Source organism: Lycorma delicatula, chromosome 13, assembly GCF_047948215.1.
Source record: "Lycorma delicatula isolate Av1 chromosome 13, ASM4794821v1, whole genome shotgun sequence".
Taxonomy (NCBI): Eukaryota; Metazoa; Arthropoda; class Insecta; order Hemiptera; family Fulgoridae; genus Lycorma; species Lycorma delicatula.
The window spans coordinates 31,706,207-31,731,792 of NC_134467.1; the positions used below are offsets into that span (position 1 = coordinate 31,706,207).

A 25,586-nucleotide genomic window follows, 5' to 3' on the forward strand; every position below is an offset into this window, starting at 1 on the left:
AAAGGATGATCTTCCACCCCGTCATATAAAGCTGGGTTTGATGAAAATTTTTGTCAAAAGTATGAACTGAGAAGGACAGGTCTTTAAGTACTTAAGAGACAAATTTTCTACATTAAGTGATGTAAAATTTAAGGAAGGTATTTTTGTTGGGCCGCAAATTCGACAACTTGTAAAGGATTCTTCATTTGACAAAATTTTGGACGGGAAAGAAAAGGAAGCCTTGAAGGGAGTCATTCGTGGATTTTTAGGCAACAAAAGAGATGAAAACAAGTCAGTTGGTGACAGTACTTCTGCAAAAGTACCATCAACTCGAATGCAACATGTCTTTTAAAATCCATTTTCTCAACTCACTCCTGGACTTTTCCCCTCAGAGTTATGGAGTTATCAGTGATGAACATGGAGAAAGATTTCATCAGGATATTTCTGTAATGGAACAAAGATATCAGGGCTGTTGGAATGAAGCAATGCTTGCGGATTACTGGTGGTCTGTGGATAGGGATGCTCCAGAACTCACTTACAAGAGGAAAGCCAAAAGACAACAATCTCATGAAGATACCGCATGATTCTGTTCAGACCCAACCAACTGCCAGGTATTCTTCCATCAATTAAGAACTCTTAGAATGTAACTGTCATTAAAAAAATGTCAAATGAACTTTCTATATTGTTGGTATATATAGTTTTCTCATAATCTGTTAAAATAAAATACTTCCACCTATTGTATATTACAGAAACTAGAACTAATAAAAATTTTTATTTGTCATATTCGTTTTTATCAACCCAAAATTAGTAAGATTTGACTCATGAAGTGATGGAAACATTAAAAAAAAAAATTCTTTGTTGAGCAGTGTAACTTAAAAGTGTTATCATATTTTGTCATGTTTTTCAGTGTAATTAAAGTGATTGTTACCTTTTATCCGGAGGTCCCCGTGTTCGAATCCCAGTCGGGAATGCAATTTTCAGACAAGCTACAAATCATTCATCTCATCCTCTGAAGCAATAACTAAAGGTGGTACCGGAGGTTAAAAAAAACCAAAAGTAATCGAATTGTAGTCATTATATTATATATAATATAATATATTTTATATTATTAACAATATATTTTTACCTTTAATTTAATTATTTTAAATTAAATAGGTTGATTAAATTATATACACCCTTTCTTTTTCTAATATTACATTTATCGTTTAATAGAACTGCGGTTGATGAAGCGTAAATAAGCGAATTTACTTTATTTAAAAATATTAGCTTGAGTAAGTTTAGCAAAATAATTTAACACTAGACTGGTCATACGTCAAATTCATCTTTACTTTACTGCGCATGGATGTTCATCTTATTCAATACTACACGGGGCGTCGGTGATTAGATGAAGGAAGCAAACATTGAACTCCTACTACAGTACTCGGCAATAAAAAAAAAGTGAAATGTAATTTCCTAAGTATGTTTACGAAATATATCAACGGGATACATTAAAAGCTGTTATTTACAAGCTATTTTTAAATTTCTATAGCTTTATTTTACACTTTATAATTAACAAAATTGTATTTTGTTTATCGCATAATTAATTACATGAGATACTAGCGGGTTATTTTAATTGAAAAAAAAGTATAAAATATGTTATAATTAATAACTAGAAATTCAGCATTGGTTTTTTTTTTTTTAAATAGACTAATTTTTACAACGAACTCGTCTGTATGTAAGAGAAATGTACCTTTTTGTGAGATGAACATTAGACCGACGCATTGTATTAATAGTATTATTTTACTACGTCATATGATACTTTTAGATTGTATTGCATACTAAAATCAACTTTCTTAGAAAAAACCGCCAGTACGTTTTGAAAATGTAATCTCAAATTTATGTTTAATAAAATAATGCGCTTATTGTTTTTAAAAGAAACAAAAAGTCAATATTTTCCCCTACCATTCTGTTTCTAGCTGCTAAATCAGGGGTAGCGCATGCGTCGGAAGCTGTTACAAAATTCGTCTGCTAGAATTAGCCATTACTGGAAGGTGTTTCGCCTGGGTTGTGTGACGTTTGATTATTTTTTTCTTTTGAAATAGCATTTTAAAACTTCTTATGATTTATTTGTAGTTAGTAATGAATACTTAAGATTTTTAATCTGCATCAGTCTGTCAACCAATCAAAAATAATATTAAAATATTTTGTGTTATCGTAATATGAAATTAGATAATATTTGACTTAGATTAGCAACAGGTATGTTGTTTTATGTAGCATATGATATAAACAGATTTTGTAAATTATTAAATGCCCGAGTTGAAAAATGAAGGCTGAATTTAGATTAATCTAATCAATTAAAGCAAATTACATCTGGTATATTAAGATCATAAAACATTTTTTTCTGTTTGCAAAGTAATCAGTTAATATCGATTTTTGTTTATTTGAACATCGAGTTCATATCTTAATTAATCTTTAATATCTGTTAATTAGAATATCTTAATGTTGTTGTTATACTTTAATTACTTATTTATTTTTTTTAAGTTATTGTAAATAGCAGAAATTGACTGTTGTTTAGTAACTGAAAATGCAGCTTTTGCTTAAGATGTTTATTGGGGTACACTATTTTATATGGATATCTGGTTTGTTAGAATGAATCAGCCCACATTTGAATAGGATATATCTGATTGATAAATGTAACTTAATTTCAGTTTCATTATTTTGAAAAAAGAAATTGGATAGGCTGGTTGTGGAGATAGGCAGAACTCTTTTTGAATATGAGCCATATTGGGCAGTCAACTCTTTGGAATTGTATTTTATGAGTTATAGTAATTCCAACATTTTGTCTCAAAGTCTAACATTATTGTTGTTGAAAAATTTTATATTGTTAATCACTTATTTTCTTACCAATAAGTATTTTAGTTATTAAAATTATAATCTATTCCTGTTACAGAATTCCTGTTGAAATTGTTAAGAGCTATATAAAACTCAAATTTTAGATTCTAATCTGATTTCATCAGTTTATTTCTTTTTTATTCAACATATCACCAGCGAATTTTCCTTTCTGTGTACTGTTGCCACTTATCAGCTTTTCTTTACTTTATAATAGTAGTTTTCTATCTGCATTTTTTAGTGAATATGCCCTTTGGTTCTTTTTTTCAGAAATGCTGGGCCTGTTATCAAGTTATTATAAATCCTTTAAAATGTATTTACATATTAAAACATTTGTAACATCTGTAGAAGTACTGGTATTTATTCACCAAGTATTGTTGATGTTTTTATTGTGAGGATTTCTAATAATACTCTCTAAAAATGTAACTTGTTCATTTAATATTTCCTTTTTATGTAATCTATTATTTTACTTTTATATTTGTGTAATTTCTTGTTATGCAGTCTCTCCCATTATAATTGAATTAATTGAAAAATTTCAGACTCTTTTGTGTTAAAGATTAATAGTGGTTGTCTTCCATTATCTTCCCCTAATATATTTTGTCTGTATTTTTATCAAAAAATTAGATTAGCTTTAGAAAAAAAATATTTAAGAAATTCTTAATTAATTTACATTTTAAAAAAAAATTAATAAAAAATGTGCAAATAGATAAATTTATAAAAATGCCAAAAATAATTTTTATAAAATGTTAAAAAAAAATTTGCCAATTGAAATGATTAAATTAATGAAAGCTGAAATTGAGGTAATAATATTCGAAACATTGAATACTGGCATTTGAACACAATTATTTATTGTGTAGGTCAAAAAGCGGAAATACGAGGTGTGTGAGAAAAGTAATGACACTGACTTTTTACTTACTAAAGTTTTTATTTTTTCAAACAACAATATTATCACCTTCAAAGTAGTTCCCTTGGGCGGCTATACACTGACGGAGTCGTTGTTCCCACTCCTGATAGCAGCACTGGAAGGCTTCAACTGGTAGGGCTTTTAACTGGTTGGTCACAGTCTTTTGAATGTTCTCTAGAGTTCCAAAATTATGTCCTTTTAAGACACGTTTCAATTTCGGGAAAAGGGAAAAGTCACAAGGACTCAAATCAGATGAATAGGGGGGGTTGAGAAACCATAGGAATGTGTTTTGAGGTCAAAACTTCTATGATGGAAATGGTCGTGTGACACGGGGGCATTGTCATGACGAAGCATCCACTTGTCTGCAATGTCTGGTCTCATGCGAATCACTCTTTTCCTGAGCCTTTCAAGGACACTTTTGTAAAACACTTGGTTGACAGTTTGTCCTGGAGGAACAAATTTTTTATTCATGATACTCCTACTGTCAAAAAAGCAAATCAGCACGGTTTTGATTTTTGATTTGCTCATTTGACATTTTTTTGGTCGAGGAGAGATGGAGTGTGCCACTCTTCACTTTGCCTCTTTGTTTCAGGATCGTACTCAAATATGCGGGATTCATCACCTTTGTTCACACGATTGAAGATTCTTGGTCATTGTCAATCCTCAAGGAGATCAATGCACACGTTTCTTCGATTGTCTTTCTGTTCCGTTGTGAGGTTTTTCGGCACCAATTTCGCACAAACCTTTTGCATGTCCAAATCGTCTGTCAAAATTTGATGTACGGTGAAATTTAACTGTTCACTCTGATCTCACAAGAACCCTCACACACTCAACATTTTCGTCAGATTTTGAAGCTGAAGGTCTCCCTGAGCGAGGTTGATCTTCAACGTGTCCTCGGCCTTCCAAAAATGATTTGTTCCAGCGGAAAACTTATGCTCTTGATAAGTAATGTTCCCCATAGGCCTGTTTCAACTTTTCAAAGGTCACAGTTGTGGATTCCCCAAGTTTAACACAAAACTTGATTGCACAACTTTGCTCTAAATTCTGATGCTCCATTTTCGTAACACACAACAAAAGCACAACTTCACTGATGGCGCTGTCAAAAATAATGTATTAGCTGAACAGAGTTGAAACTCGTACTGAGCATGTGGAAGGGATGAACAAACCGGTCTAGCACAGACCGGTAGACACAGCATTGCCAGATCGCTCGCAGTGTTACCAATCTCATTACTTTTCTCACACACCTCATATCTCTAGAAAGAATTGCTTGAAACTTATTGCGATCATCAGTTTTTATTTTTCTACGATAAGAATTTGCACAAGTAGCTGTTCAGAAATTCTCTTGCTACTTTACAGTGCATTTTATTTTTAGCTGTACCTGTACTTCTACTTTTTGAGTATGTGATACTGTTAGTGGATCAATGAAATTCTGCATTCTGTGAATGGTAGTGTACATAATTCCTGTTCAAATTACATATACCATTTGAAATTTTTTCCACTGGACAGAAATTATTATTGAACCTGGTACAGTGTGCTGTACTATAATCAGCAATATCATATCTGCAGAACGATTATCTACTGCATCATGAAACCTTCTGTTTCATGGCATAGCTCTCCGAACAGCAATTGCTCCTGAGGGACTTTTCCTCTTTATTAATAAAGACTTGTTGATCTCTACTGTCAGACCTGGGCTGCCAGTTACACAATTTGATTTTAAAAGCTTCTTGGCACACACTTCCCATAGATAATTTTTCCAGTCAACAGCTGTAATATGGTTATATTTAATTTGTGTTCACAGAATGCCTCAGTTGTCATTTCATAGTTCCATGAATAAATAAATAGTAACATTTTATGAAGGCTTGGTTTAGAGCCCTGCAACCATGTATCAGACTGGACACTTATATTGTGAATAGGTACTGCCTTTTCTTGTATTGCCATCATTCTCAGTCATTCAAAAGATTTTATGCCATGACGTGCCCTTGATTACACTATTTATCTTCTGGTAAAATACCAAAATGTTGAAACAGACCAAATGCAATTCATTTTATCTCTTGATAAAACAAACAATTCATATACATTCACAGGAAGATTTGTAGCATTACTGAATTGTAATTACTACAACGGTGATAATGACAACACAACATTTCAAATAACTAAGATGTGTGGTGTAATTTTAATAATAAATATCAGTATTCGTACGTAGTACAATGATCTAATCAGAAAGTATGAACATGCTTGCTAAAATCTAACATAATCACCTTAATTGCACTAACCTATTGATGGGGGACTACCTTAAACGCTCAGGAATGAACATGAACATGAGTTATAAGTTTTGTTAATACAGTCGTTTATATGTGCAGCAATAAATGTAATATAATTCATGGGGTAATGATGTTCTATAAACTAGCGAAAGGATAACTGAGGTTAACCTAACATACATTTTTCCTAGTATAAAATATTGCTCCTTTTCTATTTTATTACCTCTTTCACTATTTTTTTTTGGAGTAGGCTAAATTAATTTTATACTTTGTTTCAATTTTTTATCCCAAAACTGGTTCCTCACTTGCACATGGATTTATTTTTTGGTTTGTGGAATTACACAGGTGCTTTGAATCTTGCACATGGAATTTGGAAATGGAATTTTGTAGTATGAGAAAAATTTCATGCTTGACTGGAATTTGAATCTAGAACCTCTGGATGAAAGGCTTTCTTTTCTTTCTTTTTCCTGTTTAGCCTCTGGAAATTACCATTCAGGTATTACTTCAGAGGATGATATGTATTAATGTAAATGAAGTGTAATCTTATACAGTCTCGGTTCGACCATTCTTGAGATGTGTGGTTAATTGAAACCCAACCACCAAAGAACACCGGTATTCACGATCTAGTATTCAAATCCATATAAAAATAACTGCCTTTACTAGGACTTGAACCCTGGAATTCTCGAATTCCAAATCAGCTGATTTGGGAAGATGCATTCATCACTAGATCAACCATCGGGATGAAAGGCTGAGATGCTACTACTTCACCATATGATCTATAAATTATCAACAGGGTTGAATTCAGCAGTTTTCCTAGCCTGTAATTGTAATTCTTGAGATTATTTGCTGTTTTTGAAAAATTACAGAGAATAAGATCTTGGTGGAATACCCTGATTTTCTTTTCCAAGGGCAGAGCTCTGTTTTAGAAAATCATTATATATTTTTTCTAAATTCATCTTCCCTTTGATTGAAACACAATGAACTCCTTCAACAAAAAAATGGCCCCAAAAAAATTGTTTTATCAGGTGTTTCACAAATAAAACAAATGTGTTTAGAAGAAACATATTCTCCATCATCCATTCAAACAAACTGCAGACATTTTCCTTCCTCAGTGAAATGAATTTCTTGGGGAAAATCAACCATTGAAGAATCTTCAAAAGTCTAGTTTATGTATTTCTTAGCCCATTGTAATTTCTTTTTATCATATATACTGTTAGCGGTGAATTTTTCAATGGATGATTCACCTTGTTCTAGCCACTTTTACATGGAATATGGAATAGTTACACAGTTAAATCATGAATTTCAACATCAATGCCAAAACTTGATTTTTACCTGATTTATTGACCATTGTTTTACAGCACAGTCGATGGGCATGCAATGAGATTATAAATAGCTGGTGACTATTGTAGCTGCTTTGAATTGTTATGGCAAACAGTTAACTTTCAATGACCAATCAGATGTTAATTTTTGGATTGTCCCTCATACGTTCTGAAGGCTTTTAAATTACCCTGGCGATGAATCTTTGAAGATTTGAAAGAACTAATCTAATTAAAAACTACATAAGTTAGTGTCAACATCTTAAAAAATTATCAGGTTTTAATTTTATTGTAATAATAATTTAGTTTTATTTTGCAGTTTAGGATGCCTGAAGTGCAGGTGGTACCAAGCAGTGTAATGGCTGAAGCTACTCTGATGACAGATGAGCCAGATCTTAGTACGTTTGAAAATAAAACTGGTTTAGCTGAAGATATGAAATTTTTGGCTAGCATGCCAGAATTGTGTGACGTTACATTTCTTGTTGGTGATACAAGAGAACCGGTTTGTGCTGTAAAAGCTGTGCTAGCAGCCAGAAGCAGGTAATTTCTAGTTTGTATTTATTAATGTTTGGATGGAAATATACAGTAGTGAGTTTATGTACATCATTTGTTCAAGAATAACAGATGAATTTGGAATGTTTGCTATTGCATTAAATATTGAAGCTATAATTTTTGTTGTCATCATTGAAATTATATGCATTTGAGTTTGAAATGAAACCAAACTATCCATCCAGTTTCAAAACAAATCACATCAAAATTTATTCTACATTTGATGGTTTTAGACTTTTATTTTTTCAAGATATATTTTTACTGTGAGTTTGGAAAACGATTATCTTTCGTGTCTTTTGTTGATAGCTAGACTTTGATCATATGGTATTAAAGAACTATTGCACCAATCTTACTCAAAGTTTTATGTAAGCTAGTCCATTTTTTTAACTTATCACTTATAACTTTTATCACTCCTTAAATTTTAGATCTATATCTTTAACTGATTATGAGCTGTTATTCAATTTATAAAACCATTTTTTTTTCAGAACTATATGACATATAAACGTTAGTCAGAGCTCTGTGCTTTTGTTGTTATTTTAAATTGGCCAGTATCGTATTTTATAAATGTTATTACTAACTAAAAATTATTTTTTATAGATTTTTATATATAAATTACTTTTAATTGAACTGATAAAAGAGGAAATTAAGTAATATCTAAAAAATGTAGAATGTAATTGTAGAATGTAGAGTGAGGTCAGGAGTTTAGGAAGTGTACTTTTAACAGTCTTATTTCAGTGCTGGTGAAATACTCAGAACAAACATTAGAGCAGTGTGCTGGAGTGTTATTGTTGTGAGAAACCATAAATTTAGGCACTGTTTTTAGATTGGTTTGACAACTTTAGGCAGGCATTCCTAAGTATACCACTCCCCTGTAACTGACTTCTGAATTTTTGACACAACTCGTTCTAAAATTTCTTCACTGATTTGGATTCTCAAACAGCCAATGGCAGGGGGGTCCCCACATATTCAAGGTATCATAATGTACACCCAAGTTTCATCACATATCACAATACTGTTCACGTAGGGATTTCCTGTTTTCAAACTTTTTCAGCATTTTATGGCACTATGAAAACGTGACATGCCATCTGATCATTGGTCAAGTTATGCGCACCCAAAGGGTACAAAGGTTCCTAACATGAAGGTGATCTCGCTGAATAGCATGAACTGTGGGTCCGTTAATGCCCAAGGACACCTCGTTTGGTTGTAGACAGGTATGTCTGTCTGTCTCAAGTATATTTTGTACTTCAGCAATGTTTCTCTTCATCACAGACAAAGATGGTCAACCTTGGAGAATTCTCTATGCCAAAATTTTTTCTTTCAAACTTTCGGTACCTCTTAAATATTGCTGTATGATGAGGATAATCCTCTCCTAGCATAAGGGTCATTTCCTCTGAACACTGATTAATATTTAATCCATGTGCAAATTTGTACTGCAAAAGTACTCTATTCAGTTTTTGACCATGGTGAGATCATTACTAGTTTTCACTAATACAGCTAAAAACCAAATGACAGTGAGGCAGTAACTAGACCAGGTATAGTGCGGGTTGGGACTTGTCTAAACACACCCTAAATTGTAACTGCCTGTGATTGATTCGTTCTGTCATATTGCAAATTTCTTAGTCTCTTTGTATTCCTGAACAAATTGCTAAAAGAAACAAAAGTAAAATAATAATTCAAAACTAATATTTACTGGTATGTTGTAGTATAATATATGAAACTTAATAAAAGCATTTTGGCTTTGTATCCATAGGCAGGGTCAAAAGAGAGAGAGAATTTACCTACTCCTATAATTTATTACTCATTTAGAAGTTCAGTTAAAAGAATTATTTCTTTGTGTGTAAAAATTAAAAAAAAGAAAAAATTCAGCTTAGTGATGACTGATCTCTGTGGTAGCGTCTTGGCTGCTTATACTGAAGCCCTGGGTTCAAATCCTGTCAGGTATGGCATTTTTCACATGTTATAAAATTTCCATTTCATATTCCCTTGCACAGGCTTCAAGCTTTTATTGTGAATTAATCATCCAGAAAAAAAGAAACTTATAAAATTCATCAATTTTAAATAATGATGCAGACAAAAAATCTTGTTTGCTGTTTCTACATTGTATCTAATTTAAAAGATAAAATGGTTCTACAAAGTGAATAATAATAGCTGATAATTGATTAAAGGTACAGATTTGAAATTTAAGGGATATGTTAAAAGAATGAGTTATTTTGTGTAAAAATTTAAGCAAACAAGTGCAAGTTAACAAATTATTTTCTTCGTATGACAAAACATAAATAGGATTATAAGTCTTTTTTTACATTTAGTCTAGACCTAAATAATTTTATTCTTCATTAGTGACTTCAAAAGTATGTTAAATGATTATACATTATTGTCAGAGATAGTACGCTGTTACTGGTTTTTCATAAATAAAAATAATGAGAACGTTTATCTTAGTTTTTATTAATGGTAAATTTGCAAATTGTTCATTGGTATGAGGTTCAATCAAACATAAACTGTACTTTTGTTTTCACGGTCTGCATACCAATATGGAATGGCTTAGTGATGGATTACAGTGACAGAGGTATTGATGTGATAAGGGGCTCAAATCGCCGATATTTAGTATTCACTTATCTCTGGTCAGTAGTGTTATGTTAGATCAAGAGGTTCCATTGTCAGATGCACAATGTATTATTGTGAAATTTCTTATAGATGAGGGTGTCAAAACTGTATGAAATTTTGACTCGACTGCATGCACAGTTTGGGGATGTGACATTGTCACGTAGGCAAAACTATGACTAAATTAAGAAACTGGGTAAAATAAGGTTTGAAGCTGTAGAAAATGAGTCACAGTTGGTGTTCAAGGAATTGTGACTGTTCAATCCATGATCAGATTGAAGATGATTGACATTTTATAGTATAAAATTGTTTCGGCGGATCTGTCAGGAATGGTCATTCCATTATCACAAAGCTCCTTGGGTTCTACAAAGTATGTTCCAAGACTTTTAACCCAAAATCAGAAACAGGCCCTAAGAAAATTTGTCAAAGGATCTTGAATCGATTTTGACAAGAGAGAGCCAATGTTTTACATCAAATAATTGTTTGTGATGGATACATCATTACATTCTGAAGTATGTAGTGGAATAGGATGGAGAACCTGTCTGTAAAGGTGAAGTGTGTCAATCAGCTGAAAAAGTTTGTGTCTCCATCTTTTGGGAATGGAAAAGAATATTGCTCTTCAATTTTCTCCTCAAGTGTCACATTCAAAGTACAATGTCTGACATACTGCCAGCTTTTGGACAAAATAAAAACTGTCTACATGAACTAAAAGTGCCAGTTTGATTCTCCTTTACGATGATGCCAAGCCTCACACAGCCGATCTCAACACTCAGGATAAACTGGATGAAATTTACTGGAAAACCTTAAATATCCTTATACTGTCCAGATTTATCCCCCTGTGTTTTTTTTTGTTCAGGCCATTGAAGGGGGTACTAGGAGGATATTGATTTTAGATTGATAATGAAGTAGGAGAGTTCATTTGCATTTGGTTTGTGATGTTTCCTCAAATTGTTTTTCCCACAAACTCACCAGACATTGGTAAAATGTGTAGAACTACACAGATTACATAGAAAAGCAATAAATATGTTTTGTATTTTTATTCTATATTAATAAATGTTAAAAATAAAAGTATGGTTTACATTTGACTGACCCTTGTAGTTAGTGTATCAAAATAAGTAAGATAATATTTCATGACTAGTAATTTGTTGGATGTTTTACGTGTAGGTCAGGAAGTGTTTATAAATAAAAAAAGCTGACAAAGTATTGCATGACTATCTCAGCTATGTTGATCAAGTATAACTTATTAAAAAGTATAACTTTTATTAAAGTAATGAAAAAAATTGCTTCTCATTTTGGATCTGGGATATAATATAGGTGCTGAAGCTACTTTAATTTTAATAATCTTTAAGTGATGAAGAAAAATATTTAAAAATTTTTGTTAATATTAAAAATTAAAAGAGTTTGAGCGAAAAAAAAACAAAAAAACAGCATGTATATTTTTTAGAGGTTAGGAATAAATTTTAAGAAAATGTTTTCAAAAATATTCATATAATAGGTTAAGTTTAAAAAAATTGTTTAAGTAAAGTTTTCTTCAACTCTAACAACACCCCATTCATTAAATGCTAAAATAAGAACTTTTTCTGCAGTTTAAGTCCAGGATCTATGGTTTAAAAAAATGTACACTTTTCATGATAGCTCTATTTATGAAGTTTAAAGTTTCAAAATATGTTTGAAATAAATATTTAAATCAAAGGGAGATAGAGAAAAAGAAAAAAATATATTTTTCAATTTTAAGAGGTGGGGGTTGATTCTTTAAAAAAAATTTTTGGATTATTTATATATGAATATGAATTGTAGGTAACAACAAATTTGGCTTACTAAAGTTTTCAAAAATGCGTCTTAAGAAAATCGAAATCTGTTTTTTTTTTCAATGTCCACCCACCACCTTAAAGAATTTTGAAAAAAAAAATTAATATGGTTGAATGTCCCATATATAGAAATATTTGAACCAAACTTGATGAAAATCAGTTTGTTCAATCCTGAGATACAAGACCAAAAGCAATGTGATACACATAATACTTACATACATTTTTTGGTCTAGATGAAATAATTGGACCCTAAAACAAAAATTTGTTAAAACCTGATACCCGTTCTTTGCATGATCATCATACTTTCTGCTTTAATGTTGCTATTCTAGCTATATTTACTGGGAGAATAACTCATTATTACATATACGGGTGTAATACAAAGTTCTCCTGGGACTTTTTAATAACCTATTCTTCTCATGAAAATAATGGAAAACGTTCACCTAAACTTACGTTCTAAAATGCTCAGTTTGCGAGTTATGGCTAATGAAAGATTTCACTCAGATTTTAGCTACCCAGGTGAAATTAGATAATACTGAAATTTTTAGGACATTAATTGATGAATTATTGATTTCTTATGGTTTTGGACCTGAAAAATCGAATAAAATAAGTCCCAGAACTACATCTGCAATAGTTTTTGAGAAATAGGGGTGAAAACCAATAAATTGGTGGATCAGTCACGAAGGTCCACATACCTGGCCACCAAGATTGCCTAATCTAACACCTTTAGATTTTTCCATCTGGACATGGATGAAAAATATTATATGCAAAACAAAAATACATTCTCATGATTAATTGTCCGCATTATGGATGCGCTGAGAAACTTAAGGACATCCCTGAAGAATTAAAAAAAAAAACACTTCTGCAGTACAGAATCGTGCCAAGAAATGTAAAAATGGCAGTGTCATTTTTGAACAATTAATATAAACTGGTATGTATAATACGCTTTGGTCTAGTGTACTGTTTCTAAATAAATTTTGAATATTTTCAATTTTTCTTTGTCTTATTCAATTATTTTACCCCATTTTATTCTGAATTAAATTCTCTACAAGTTTTGTTTTGTTTGTTTTATGTGTTATATAAAACACCTGCAACAATAACTGTTGCAGGTACGGTTCTGGGACCTATTTTATTTGATTTTTCAGTTCAAAATCCATAAGAAATCAGTAATTCTGCTCCTTAATTGTCTTCCTAAAATTTCAGTACGACCTCATTTCACCGGAGTAACTGAAATCTGAGTGAAATCTTTCATTAGCCATAGTTTGCAGAGGAAACATTTTAGGATGTATGTTTATGTGAACTTTTTTTGTTATTTTCATGAGTAGAATAGGATATGAAAGTCCCGGGAGAACTTCGTGATACATTCTGTATGTTTAACTATCATGTTTGAAAAAAACCATTATAAATTCATGCTACTATATTATTAAGTAACATAATTCCTTAACTTCCACAATACTAAAGTCTTGCTTTTCATGTTATTACTGTTTTTGTTTAATACTTAAAACATGTCCCTTGTGAATATCAAGACATTATTTGTTCTTGAATAGCAAGTCAACTAATTTAGTTCTACTCCTTTGGGAACATTCGTTTGTCTTATTTCAAAATTGTGTTGTAGATTATCATCCTTTTCTAACTGTTATTTTTTCCCTTATCTAATGTATTTATCTTCTCTTGGGGGCTCTGTGGATTCTGACGTCATGCACAAGGGAGCTGTGCTAAGATTTTAATGACTAGAAAAAATCATTTCATCTAATAATTTATTTCATTGACTACAAATTATATACATAAAAAACATCAACTAACATAAATACATAAATTTTATGTACAAAAATAATTATTCTTATTATTTTAATTCTTAATCATACTTAAAAAAATGAATGAAATAATTGAATGACAAATAAATAAAAAACAAAGAATTTAAAAAACTAATTGTCTTCAAATTGTTTATTTAGACAATGTAATATTTCATTTAAAAAAAAATTGTTGACTTAATTGTAAGGGAAAACTTACAATAGAACCAACATAGGAATTATTTCTAGAAAATAAAAATCATTAAAACTGGTCCATTTAGTGAAGTGTTAAAGCTTGAACACTATTAACACATACAGTGGTGTTATTGTACATCATGTACCAACCAACATGCCTCATTAAAACCATATATATGAAACCTTATGTACTAATAACATTCCTAATATTGCATTTTTTTCAACTTCAGTTTGTTCTTTATTTCAAGGTATATCACACCTTGTAGACTGTGCCTGTTAAGCGGCATTACATCAGAAGTTTAAACTGGGGGCTAACATCCGAAATATCTTAGGCAACAATGTACCTAACATCTTACGATTTCTTAAGGCTGTGCATCTGGATTCAAATATTTTGTTTTTGGCTTTTGACTTACGTTAATAGTTGTTTTAAACAACAAAATTGTTGTTTTGAAATAACAATTTTGTTGTTTCATGTTAGATTTTTAATATTATTTTTATTTCGCACTTAAGATACCACATAGGTGTTTTAATTTTTAATCATTTACTATAGTAATTTTGTGTCTGGGTGCTGATAACATGTTGTGCCCCCAAGAAAAAATGAAATCTTTTGATTGAAAAGATGATTAAATGTGAGGAGAGTAATGTCCGACTAAAATGTAAGGAAAATTTTAGAAAACATAAGAGGTGATGAAGATTGTGATAATAATAATAATGAATAGAATTTTGGCTACAGAAGTGATAATAATTATGATTTGGACAGTGACAGTAAGGTTGAAAACATTGAAACACTTACTTCAGAACAAAGTCCTAATAACAAAGCTATTAAAAAATATCGCCAACAAACAAAACTGGAGCACAGACTACTGCTGCTTTTGATGACCAATATGCTCAAAATTTCCAGATAATGTTTTATGGCCAGTTAAATCATCAAATTTGAAAGCTATCCCATTTGCCAGGTATACTTTACATAATCTTATACGTATACCAAATGAAGAAAAAAGTAATTCATTTTTTTTTTTAATTATAGTACATAAACAAATCTGTTATTTATTATTAGCTGGTCAGAGCTTGTTTCACTTGCTATGCTTGTCTTGCAGGGGGCTTTGCCACCTGGACTCCTACTGTGTTCATTGCTCATGAGAATAATACTGATAAAAATTTTCTTTAATAAGAACCAGTGATCCAGGACCAATGGTTTTTTAGTTATGATTTTTTTTCTATAAACTCTTACTACCACAAAAGTAGGTGTGCACACCATAACAAAAATGGCCGTTACAGGTAAACTACTTAAATAAAAATAATAATTTTAAGGTCCTGAAACATATAGGAAACAAATGGGTAAGTTTCAATTTTTTTTTTAATTTGTCAAGCAATCAGCTTATGTTTTTTTGGGACACTTCAAATAATTTGATCCAGTTATGGAAACATATTTCCTAGTACTTCGAGAATGACTAATCGATAATATATTTGTTTTAATTTAAGTTATATTAACTGATTTAAAAAAATAATTTAAAAAACACAATGGTTGTGCCTATCATACAGTAATAATAGCTTTTAAATTCTGCTTAAGGTTGCATTTTAGTTATTTATATTTTAATTAAAAATATGTTATTTTACAGAGTGTTTCATAAGATGTTGTACCAAGCACCAAGTCCACAACGTAAAAAAGAGCCTCCACCCAAAGAGAATAAATTAAGATTATTTCTTAAAAGAAGCAGTGAACCTCTTTTGAACCTACAAAATGCTGCTCAGCAGGTCTGTTTATTTATTTACATGTCTAATGTACTTGTAGTTATTAATTTTAATATTAATTGTAGTGGTGAAATTTACTGTTTATAAAAAATTAATTTATGATTTTTTTTGTAGATTTTTAATGCTTTGATTGTTTTTTGTTTAATTGTTGGTCCATTATAGGAGTTATATTTATAAACGGTGCTTTATGCATTTTAATTGTTATAATTAATAGTATACATTTTGCAGGAAAAATAAAATTTAAGGGAATAAAATAACAAACACTACTATTTTTTTATATAATGCAATAATCTGATTAAGTCAACTAGTTTGCACTAATTTGAGCCTAAGAACCAGCTACAGTTTAAAAAGATGGCTGAAACCATGTAGTTTCTTTTTTCTAATACTTTGCTTATGCACAGTTGCTTGTTTAGAAAATGTTCAGTGTCTTAAAAATAAACATATTTGTTATTATTTTCTATTGTAAATAATGAGTTATAGTAAATACTGTGTGAAATTAACTACTAAAGAGAAATATTCAAAATCTATTCGCATACCCTGGCAGATTGGTATCATCTTTGCCTATCAACCAGGTTATGGCGGTTTTGATTCCCAGTAAGGTTTGCATTTTATTCACAAGACACAAAAAATCCATTTATCATTAAAAAAAAATATGTAGGGTAAATATTACTGAGTGTAAGCCTCAGTGGAACAATAAATAAATAGTAAAAATAAAAATCAAGATTAGTTTTACATCTAATTGTTAAACAGTAATCATCAACGGGTATATCAAGAATAAAAATAAATGAATGTAAGGTGATTCATGAAAAATGTAACAAAATTTTGGAACTTCTACTGGTGAAAATAAAGAAAAAAAGTTCATATAAACAGGTTTGAAAATTCTTGGTTAATGAGTGTTGGCTGGAGAGATTTTGCCCTGATTTTTGCACCTTCAGTAAAATTAAGGCAGATTATAATTCTTGGGATTCAAATTAAGGGGTAAATTTAGTCGTTTTGTGTGAAATCTGACATGAAAAGTTGAGAAAAAGAATAAGTCCCAGAACTGTATTTTTAGTAGTTTTTGATAAATCTGGGGCAAAAGACAAAAGGTTGAGGTGAAAAGCACTATTTTTTGTTTGGTTGGTATAAAATAACTTTGTTAAATAGGTAAAGATTTAAAAGTTTTAAACAAAACTTGTAGAGAAGTGCACAGAAATCAGGCAAAACTTTTGCCAGGTGTCACTTGCTAACAAAGTGTTTCTGCACCTATGTTTTTATGAAATTTCTTCTGTATTTTCATCAGAAGAAGATATCCGGCTGAAAAGTTTGTTACATTCTTGATAATCATTTTTTATAAAAACTACGAGGTTTGTTCAAAAAATAACTGAACTTTTTTAATTACACGCAAGTGGAGATATTTAGTGACATATGGTTGGCAGCATTGCGTTCCTCTGTAACCACATGTTCTTGGATTGTTGATATCTCGTTTAGTTTTTGTGTTGTTTGAGTACAACATGTTTGGTTAGTAGCAATTTTTGTAATGTGTGATTTTTTGATGACTGGACTTTTGTTTCAATGTCATAACCATAAACCCAGCTTTTGTCTCCTGTTACGATCCTTTGCATGAATGTTTCATCATCAGCTTGTTCAAGGAGTTGCTGGCAATTGTCCACTCGATGTTCTTTCTGCTGTTCGGTCATCAAATGAGGAACAAACTTTGCTGCAGCTTGATACATGTTCAATTTTTAATGTCACACCATGATCCAATCGAGATTGTAACCCTTTCTGCAAGTTCTCTAACAGTCAATTGGTGATTTGCACGCACCAGATTGTTAATTTTCTGAGCGTGTGCCATTAGTTGAAGTCGAAGGCCTTTTTGGTCGAGGGTCATCTTCAATTGACTGACAACCACTTTTAAATCATGAAAACCATTTGCAACATTGCGTATGACCCAGAGTATCATCTTTGTAAGCTTGTTTCAAAACTTTAAAAGTTTCTGTGAAAGTTTTCCCTAGTTTTGCGCAAAATTTTATGTTGTATTGTTGCTCCTGAAAAACACACATTACAAAAATCGCTGCTAACACTTAAACACATTGCACTCATAACAATAATATGAAAACTAAACAAAAATTCAAGAACATGTGGTTACAGAGGAGGTTATGTAAAACACAATGCTGCTAACCGTACGTCACTTATTTATTTGTTATTTTTTGAACAGAGCTTGTATATACTTAGATTAATAAAAAAAAAGTACAAAAAATAAATAAAATACAACATCAATGCTTATAAAATGTCAGAAATTGTTTTCTCCTGTTATTTTTGAAAAAAATAACTGTAACTTAGGTTCTAGATAAGAGAGTAAACTGTATTTCTTACGTTGTTGAATTCAAAACTAAAAATTACATAATTTTTCCAGTATGTAAAAGTCATTTATTTGGTATTAGTATTCTTGCAAAATATTTGTGTGGGTGTGCTACTGTTTTAAAAAAAATATATTGAAGAGAAATCAAAATGTCGTCTTATTTTTTGAAACTGGTTCTCAGGCTTGAAATTATGAAAATTTGATGCTTTATTTATTTGTGTTATTGTTACAAACATGAATCGCATATTATACAAGAATTTTGATAAAGTTGTTGTTAAATATTTGTTCTGTTTTCCCTAATAGTTGATCTTATAATAAAAAGTGTCTGTTTATTTTTGTTTATTGTTTTTATTTGAAGTTAGTTTTTAATAATGATAAATTTGATTTAATTTCAACTGTAAGGAATAAGATTTCATTTCTGTTGTGTGTGTTTTATGTATAAATATATGTACACTTGCTAAATTTTTAGAAAAAATGATTTATATCCTTTGTGTCATGTTTAACCTAAATTAATATTTTTTTTATAACATCATTTTCTTGTGTGTACCAGTGTGTATTTATAAGTTAGTTCCAAAACATTCTCAGAAACATCTATTTGAAACGTATTATATGAGGTATGATTCAAAAGTAAGGGCCGATGAGTTATAAATAACGATTTGCAACACTGATTGGTTTGCATATGTAGAGTAGCTTTAAGTAGTTCTATTAGGCATGTAATGTAACCGTCACATTGCCATCAGTTCATTGTTGTTTATCTTTGCAAGACAGTGTGTTAAAATGAGTGTGGTAATAACAAAAACTGCCAGTTATGAAGTTCGATCAATGATTAGATTTTTAAACGCAAAAGGACATAATGCTGCTGAGATTTGCAGTCAATTGTGTGAAACACAGGCCTACCGCATTAAGTGATAGAAAAATGAAACAATGGAATCATAAGTGTACGGAAGGCCATTCAAATGTTTATGACAAACAGAGATGATGATCTCGTTGAACGTGTGTATGCAAAAGTGAGAGAAAATTGTTGTTTTACAATTAGCAATATTTCTTTAGATTTCCAGAAGTTTTAAAGACAACATTGTTTAAAATAATGACAGACACTCTAGGCTATTGTAAACTGTATGCACGATGGGTGCCTAGAATGTTGAAAATATTATAAAGATCACAGAATGACATCTGCTCATGTTTTTCTCGGCTGCTTTAGACACGAGGAGACACATTTTTTCCCATATTATCACTGGTGATGAAATTTAGATTTTTTACATCAATAATGAAATGAAATAACAATCCATGTAGTGTTGTCATTTCAATTCACCTAAACCGAAAAAATTCAATCAAGACCAATCTCAAAGGAAAATCTTGGCAACTCTATTCTGGGACCAAAAGAGTGTGCTTTTGATTTTTTGATTGTTTTCATGGAACCAGCCACATCCATCATATCAGAAGTCTGTTGTGAAACACTTTCTAAACTGTGTTGTGCATTTAAAGCTTACGGAGTGCTGGGATCAGGAGTTTTTTTTTCATAACGTGTGATGCACAACAGAAACAATTGAAAAATTTGGATGGTAGATTTTTAATTATCCATCTTATAGTCTTGATCTCACGCCCAGGGACTATCATCTTTTTGTTCACTACTCCTCCCTTTTACACCTTAAAGACTGGCTTGCGTCCTAAATTTCGAGGAATTTAAAAAGTTGAAAATGTTGGTGCATAAGTGGCTATAATCCAGGCGTTGGAATTTTATGCAGTGGGTTAGAAGAAGCTTGTTTCATTATATCAAATGTGTTTGGAACAAAATAGTTATTATGTAGAAAAGTATTTGAAAATAATAAATTTTTCAACCATTTTCATTTTATTACCGATCAGCCCTTACTTTTGAACTGTGCCTTGTAATTTCATAAAATTATTGACACTCGTTATAATGCAATACAGCATCACATTTTTGTTCCTCTCCAATAGAAAATGCTTGTGATATTTTTACAGTTGGAAATTATCTTCATTAAACTGAATAAAAATGTTAAATTTTACTTTTAGTTTTAAAATTTGCTGACAGACATTAATGTTGCTTGGAAAAGTATATAGTGAAACTGCAATAAAAAAAAAATAAGTAATTTTATGACTGGTAAGGAGGATTGAGTTGTTATTATTATTGCTGATAATGGTAGCATATATGAGGTATGGCTATTAAATAACAAGACTGGTACTGCTACAGAAGAACTGTGCATGCGTTAAATTCATACAATCGATAGTTGTGTAGTCCTCTCTTTCGATTGCTGTCATTCCAGTTTCTGTAGACATATTAGTCTGACTGTGGCTGTTGTTTGGATAACATCTGTTTTTTTGTTTTGCCAAAAAAATTGTAAGTGTTTTATTAGAGCAAAGAATTATCGTGAAATTTAATATGAAACTTGGAAAAACTGGTACCAAAACTTATCTTTTATTAAAAAAAGTATATGGAAATGAATGCTTATCACATGAACGGATTTTGAGTGGTTTAAGCGTTTCCAAGATGGCCGAAAAGACGTTGAAGATGATGTACGCCTAGGTTGCCCTTTCACGTCAAAAACGAATAAAAATATTGAAAAAATTGGTAATCTGACTCGATCTGATCGTTGGTTAACTATTCTTGTCTTTATTCAAGATCCTTGCTTAACTCCATGAAAAAATAAGAAAAACGACCTGAGTTGTGGAAGAACAAACATGTCATGGGTTCTTCATCAGGTCAACGCATCGGCTCACACTGCATTGTCTGTCAAGACGTTTCTAGCAAAGTATAACATCCCAGTGTTAAACCATCCACCATGTGACTTTTATTTGTTCCCCAAGGTCAAATCTGCATTAAAAGGAGCAAGATTTCAGACCGTTGAAGCTGTGAAAGAAAAAGCAGCACACATCATGAAAGAGCTTACAGAAGAAGACTTCCAGCACTGTTTTGAACAATGGAAAATTCACATGGAGCATTGTAGGAATTGAGTAGAGGTGTATATAGAAGGCGATAGTAACTAAATATGCATAAATTTAAAATAAAATATTTTACAGCATTAATCTCGTTATTTAATAGCCACACCTCGTTTCCATTTATTATGACAAATGACAAAAGGGTAGCATCAGAAGTTGAAGTTTCAATTGAACTTAATCATTGTATGGTACCATAATGATGGAAATATGGTTTGTGAAAAAAATTATTCCAGTTGTTGTTTGTATATAAAAAGGAAACGCAAATGACAATAACAGGAGATGCCATCATTATGACTGATAGAAATAGAAACTCTCTGAAAAGTGAAGTAAAGAGGAATTGGATTGTTTTGTTTTTATTTTATACATTTGCAGAAAAAATCTCAATCATTTGAGTGGAAACTAAAGTCATCGTATCAGACTCAGAGGTGTTCTTTGAATAAGAACATGGAAAAACTGGAAGATTTTTTTTAATTTACCAAATATTACCCATCATGAGATTTTTCCAGATAGTCAACAGTAACAAAGGGAAAAAAAGAATATCAGTACCCTTGTCATCTAAGTAGTACAATTACAAAGAAATATTTTGTAAAACTGAAAATAAAGTCGAATAATTTTTTTATAGTAACAACACATCAACACACTGATCTTTTGATGAACAAAAAGTATTTTGTATAGCAAAATATATCCCTTGTACTCTTCCAAATTTGCTTCAGTTATTATTTTTTTTTACATTTTTCTTGCTGAGATTTATTGTGAATGGAAAATGATATAACAACAACAATTTCATTGTTTTGAAATCATTATTTTAAAGTTGAAATTAGGAATTTTAATTTAAAGTTGGCAAAAGTGTTTGACAACCAAAGAAAACAACTTTATGAAAATAATGCGAAACAATTTTTTTGTAAATAATTTTCTTAGTTTTGTATATCCATCCAACGATAATTAAGTAATAGAATTAAAAAATTCTGTAATTTTAATTTAAAAAAAGAAAAAAAACTTGATTGAAATATAGATAAAATTGTTGTTGTTTATTTCAATTAGATATATCATTATTCTTAATCCAGTTCCTTTATATTTCTAGTTTTGTTTTCTACGTTTCTCATTTTCAGATCAAATATGTCATCACTAAATTACAATGGATTCCTTATTCCATTGCTAATTTTCCTTCATTTCCTTTCATATATCATCTGAATTAATTATAAAGAGATGACAACAGTTCCCTGTATAATGAAATTTACTTAAACTATTTTATGAATTCAATGTTCAATTTTATATACATCTTATATTTTCCTATACAAAAATTTGTCTTGGAATGTTTTACTTGCACCCTAATTCTGCAGTGCTATTTGAAATGATATTTGTTTAGATATCATATAAAAAATACGTTTTCTGTGTAAATAAATTTGATTAATCATACCTCATAGAACAATATATCTATTGTGCTGTAAAAATAAAAAACTTTTTTTTGTGTTTTGTAATGGATGAATTTTATGTGAATATTTTACTAAGGGTGCCTAATTAGTGTACATTTTATATTCATTTAATTATAAATTTTGAAATAGTTATTTAATATAATATTAAACGAGTGAGTATTTATATAAGCGTTGTCAATGGAATCTATGTTTTTATTTTGTATGTTATCATAACTGTTAGTTTTAACTAATAATGTTATTACACATTATACAACATCAATATATTTATATATATATATGTATTTAAGTTATTTATTTTTTTGTGTTTTATACAAAAAAATTAACATTTATTTTTTTATTTATTTATTTTTTAATCTGTCGTTATGTAAGTATACAAAGAATTTTTTAATGTATATATTTTTTAAAAATTATTTATAAATATAATTTTAAATATTTTTTATTACAATACTTTACAACTGCATGTGTTTATTTTAATTGTGTTTTTTGTTGTTTATAAATAAAAAAATAATTATTATGTACTGATTTTTATTATTTTCACTATTGAAAAATCTCTTTTTAATTAATTAAAAAAAAGTCTATTGGCATGTCTATTGGGGGTTTCACTCACAGCAGACTAATACTTAAGAAGAAAATTATGAATAAATGCTTAGCTTTAATAATTTCACCAGCCTTTATATACCATTATAAATAAACTGTTAGTCTTTTTATAAATATATGTAGGACTTATATATACTGCTCATTTTATTTTTTAATAAAAATGTATAAGCCTCCTAAAAAAATATTGAATTATGTAAAAAAAAAAACTGACAACACAGTTGTAGGAATTTCCTGTCACGCAGCTAAAGTCACGTTCTAGGTAAGTCCTACAACTGTAGGTTGTTTCTGATTTATGACTTATATACACATACACACACAATTTAAAATATTTATAATTTTATTTAAATATAATATTTTTTTGTTTATTTAATTCAGTGATTCTAACTAAAGTGCATGTGCATATTACATTTAATTCGCATGAGTGTGGCAGTACTAACAGCAACGGTCGGCACTAACTAAACTAATGTAATTTCACAACTTATATAGAACAAATTTTGGTTGTACGGTCAGTAGACTGGTGTATCTTTGAGGCTTAACACACCAGGTACTAAGTCAACCAGGTGATCGAAGTTGAGACCCAGCCAGACTGAGTTACTTTTTTTTTACACTTTATATATTATTCATTTATTTAATTCTACCGCGCTCACCTGTGATTTCACAACATAGCAGACGACTAACTTACAACTGTATTTTTTGGGGTGCGGGTGCAATTTTGCAAATATTGTTATTTTTTAATTGTTAACAAATGTGCTTAAGAAAAATATTACTTATAATTAAGGCAAAATCTTGAGATACTGAGGGTGATCTTGCTCTACAGCTTCACTCCCTTGACCTTTTAAGTTGAAAATTTAATGGCATCAGTGTTCCATATATAGAAGTAATTTTACCAAGTTTGGTCAAAATCATTCCAGTAGTTCTAGAGATATAAGGTGATTTAGAGGCCAAAAGCCAAACACACACACATGTACGTATGAACATTAACATCTGGAAAATTTCTACCTAATTTTTTGAGTCCCTTAGGTGTCAAAAAGATCCAGATCCAGTGAAAACTGCATATGCCCAAATTGGACCAATTACAATACTTTTTCTTCTAGAATTATAGCTCTGCTATAGTGCAATCTAATCGTTTGTGCATTTTGTTAGGTAGCTCTGAGAAGAACTGTTTGGTCCAAAAGCTGGTCTCCGGTGTTGTTGGCTTGACTGTAGTCGGGGATTTGCTGCTCGTCCATTGAAATCAGACCAAGCTTCCCCTCAGCAATTGGGTCCCCAGTACAGCTTGGCACTGGTGGCCCCCAGATCCCCGCAGGGTAGGATTGGCATCGGTTGTATTCCGCCGATGCAGCTGAGGTGGTTCTCCCCAAGCGATCCCACACTGGGCCTGCTGGCCAGGGCAATTGAAGCCCAGCAAACTGGGGTGGAAGATAGCATCCTCCCTTGTTGGGCTAGCCAGGTCTGCTGCTCTGGCGGAGATGTTGGCATCTGCTGGGAGGTCCCACGTTGAGTTGGCTAGGGAACCTCTTTCTTCCTCCATCTTCTTTCTCCAGGAGGTGGTCGACGACGAATTAAAAATTCGCTCTTTTATTGGAGCCTATGAGTGGTGGGGCCGCAGTGCCGTTTTGGTGGGAAAGCTGCGCGGTCTGCTACTTAGTGCGAGTGATGATTGTGCAGACATGTATATATAAAAAATTAAAGATTGTCCAAAAGCAAAATCATAGATATGGTAGTGCGATTTTTAGATTAGTGTATTTTTAGATTTATTAACAAAATGAACTTATACATACTTCTATAAAATACTTTCATTGTTTTTAAATAAAGAAAACGTTTTTAATAAGAAAAAATGTACATCATAATTATTTTATTTTTTTATTTTTGTTTGTTTAGTTTTTGTGTGCATAATTTTTAAATGTGTTTATGTTTTATGTTGCATGTAACTCTAAATGAATTATTCATAATTTTTATAAATTCAAAAAAAAAAATACTTAAAATGTGTTTAGATTTTACATTGATGTTTTTTTATGTGTTTTCTGATATTGGAGAATTCATACAGATCTGATTTTCTCTGTTAACAATATTACAAAAACATACAAAGGTTTTTGTATGTCTAATTAAAAGTTTTATTTTATTTTTTTTATGTAAAAAGGAAAACATTTTTATAAAAAAATTGAATAAATGCACATTTTAACATTTAAATGCTCTTTATTTATTGTTTATAGGTGTGACTAAACAAAACGTTTAATGTGAATTTT

General features: G+C 30.7%; 1 protein-coding gene across 1 annotated transcript in view; it reads left to right on the top strand.

Moving 5' to 3' along the window:
- The window catches only part of LOC142333620 (serine-enriched protein-like), a 123,444-nt gene that overhangs the window by 67,920 nt on the left and 29,938 nt on the right, over positions 1 to 25,586 (top strand). Inside the window, exons 3-4 of the mRNA XM_075380959.1 lie at positions 7,645 to 7,865; positions 15,882 to 16,017. Coding sequence (XP_075237074.1) covers positions 7,651 to 7,865; positions 15,882 to 16,017 — 351 coding nt within the window. The 5' untranslated portion in view covers positions 7,645 to 7,650. The remainder of the gene's footprint in view (positions 1 to 7,644; positions 7,866 to 15,881; positions 16,018 to 25,586) is intronic.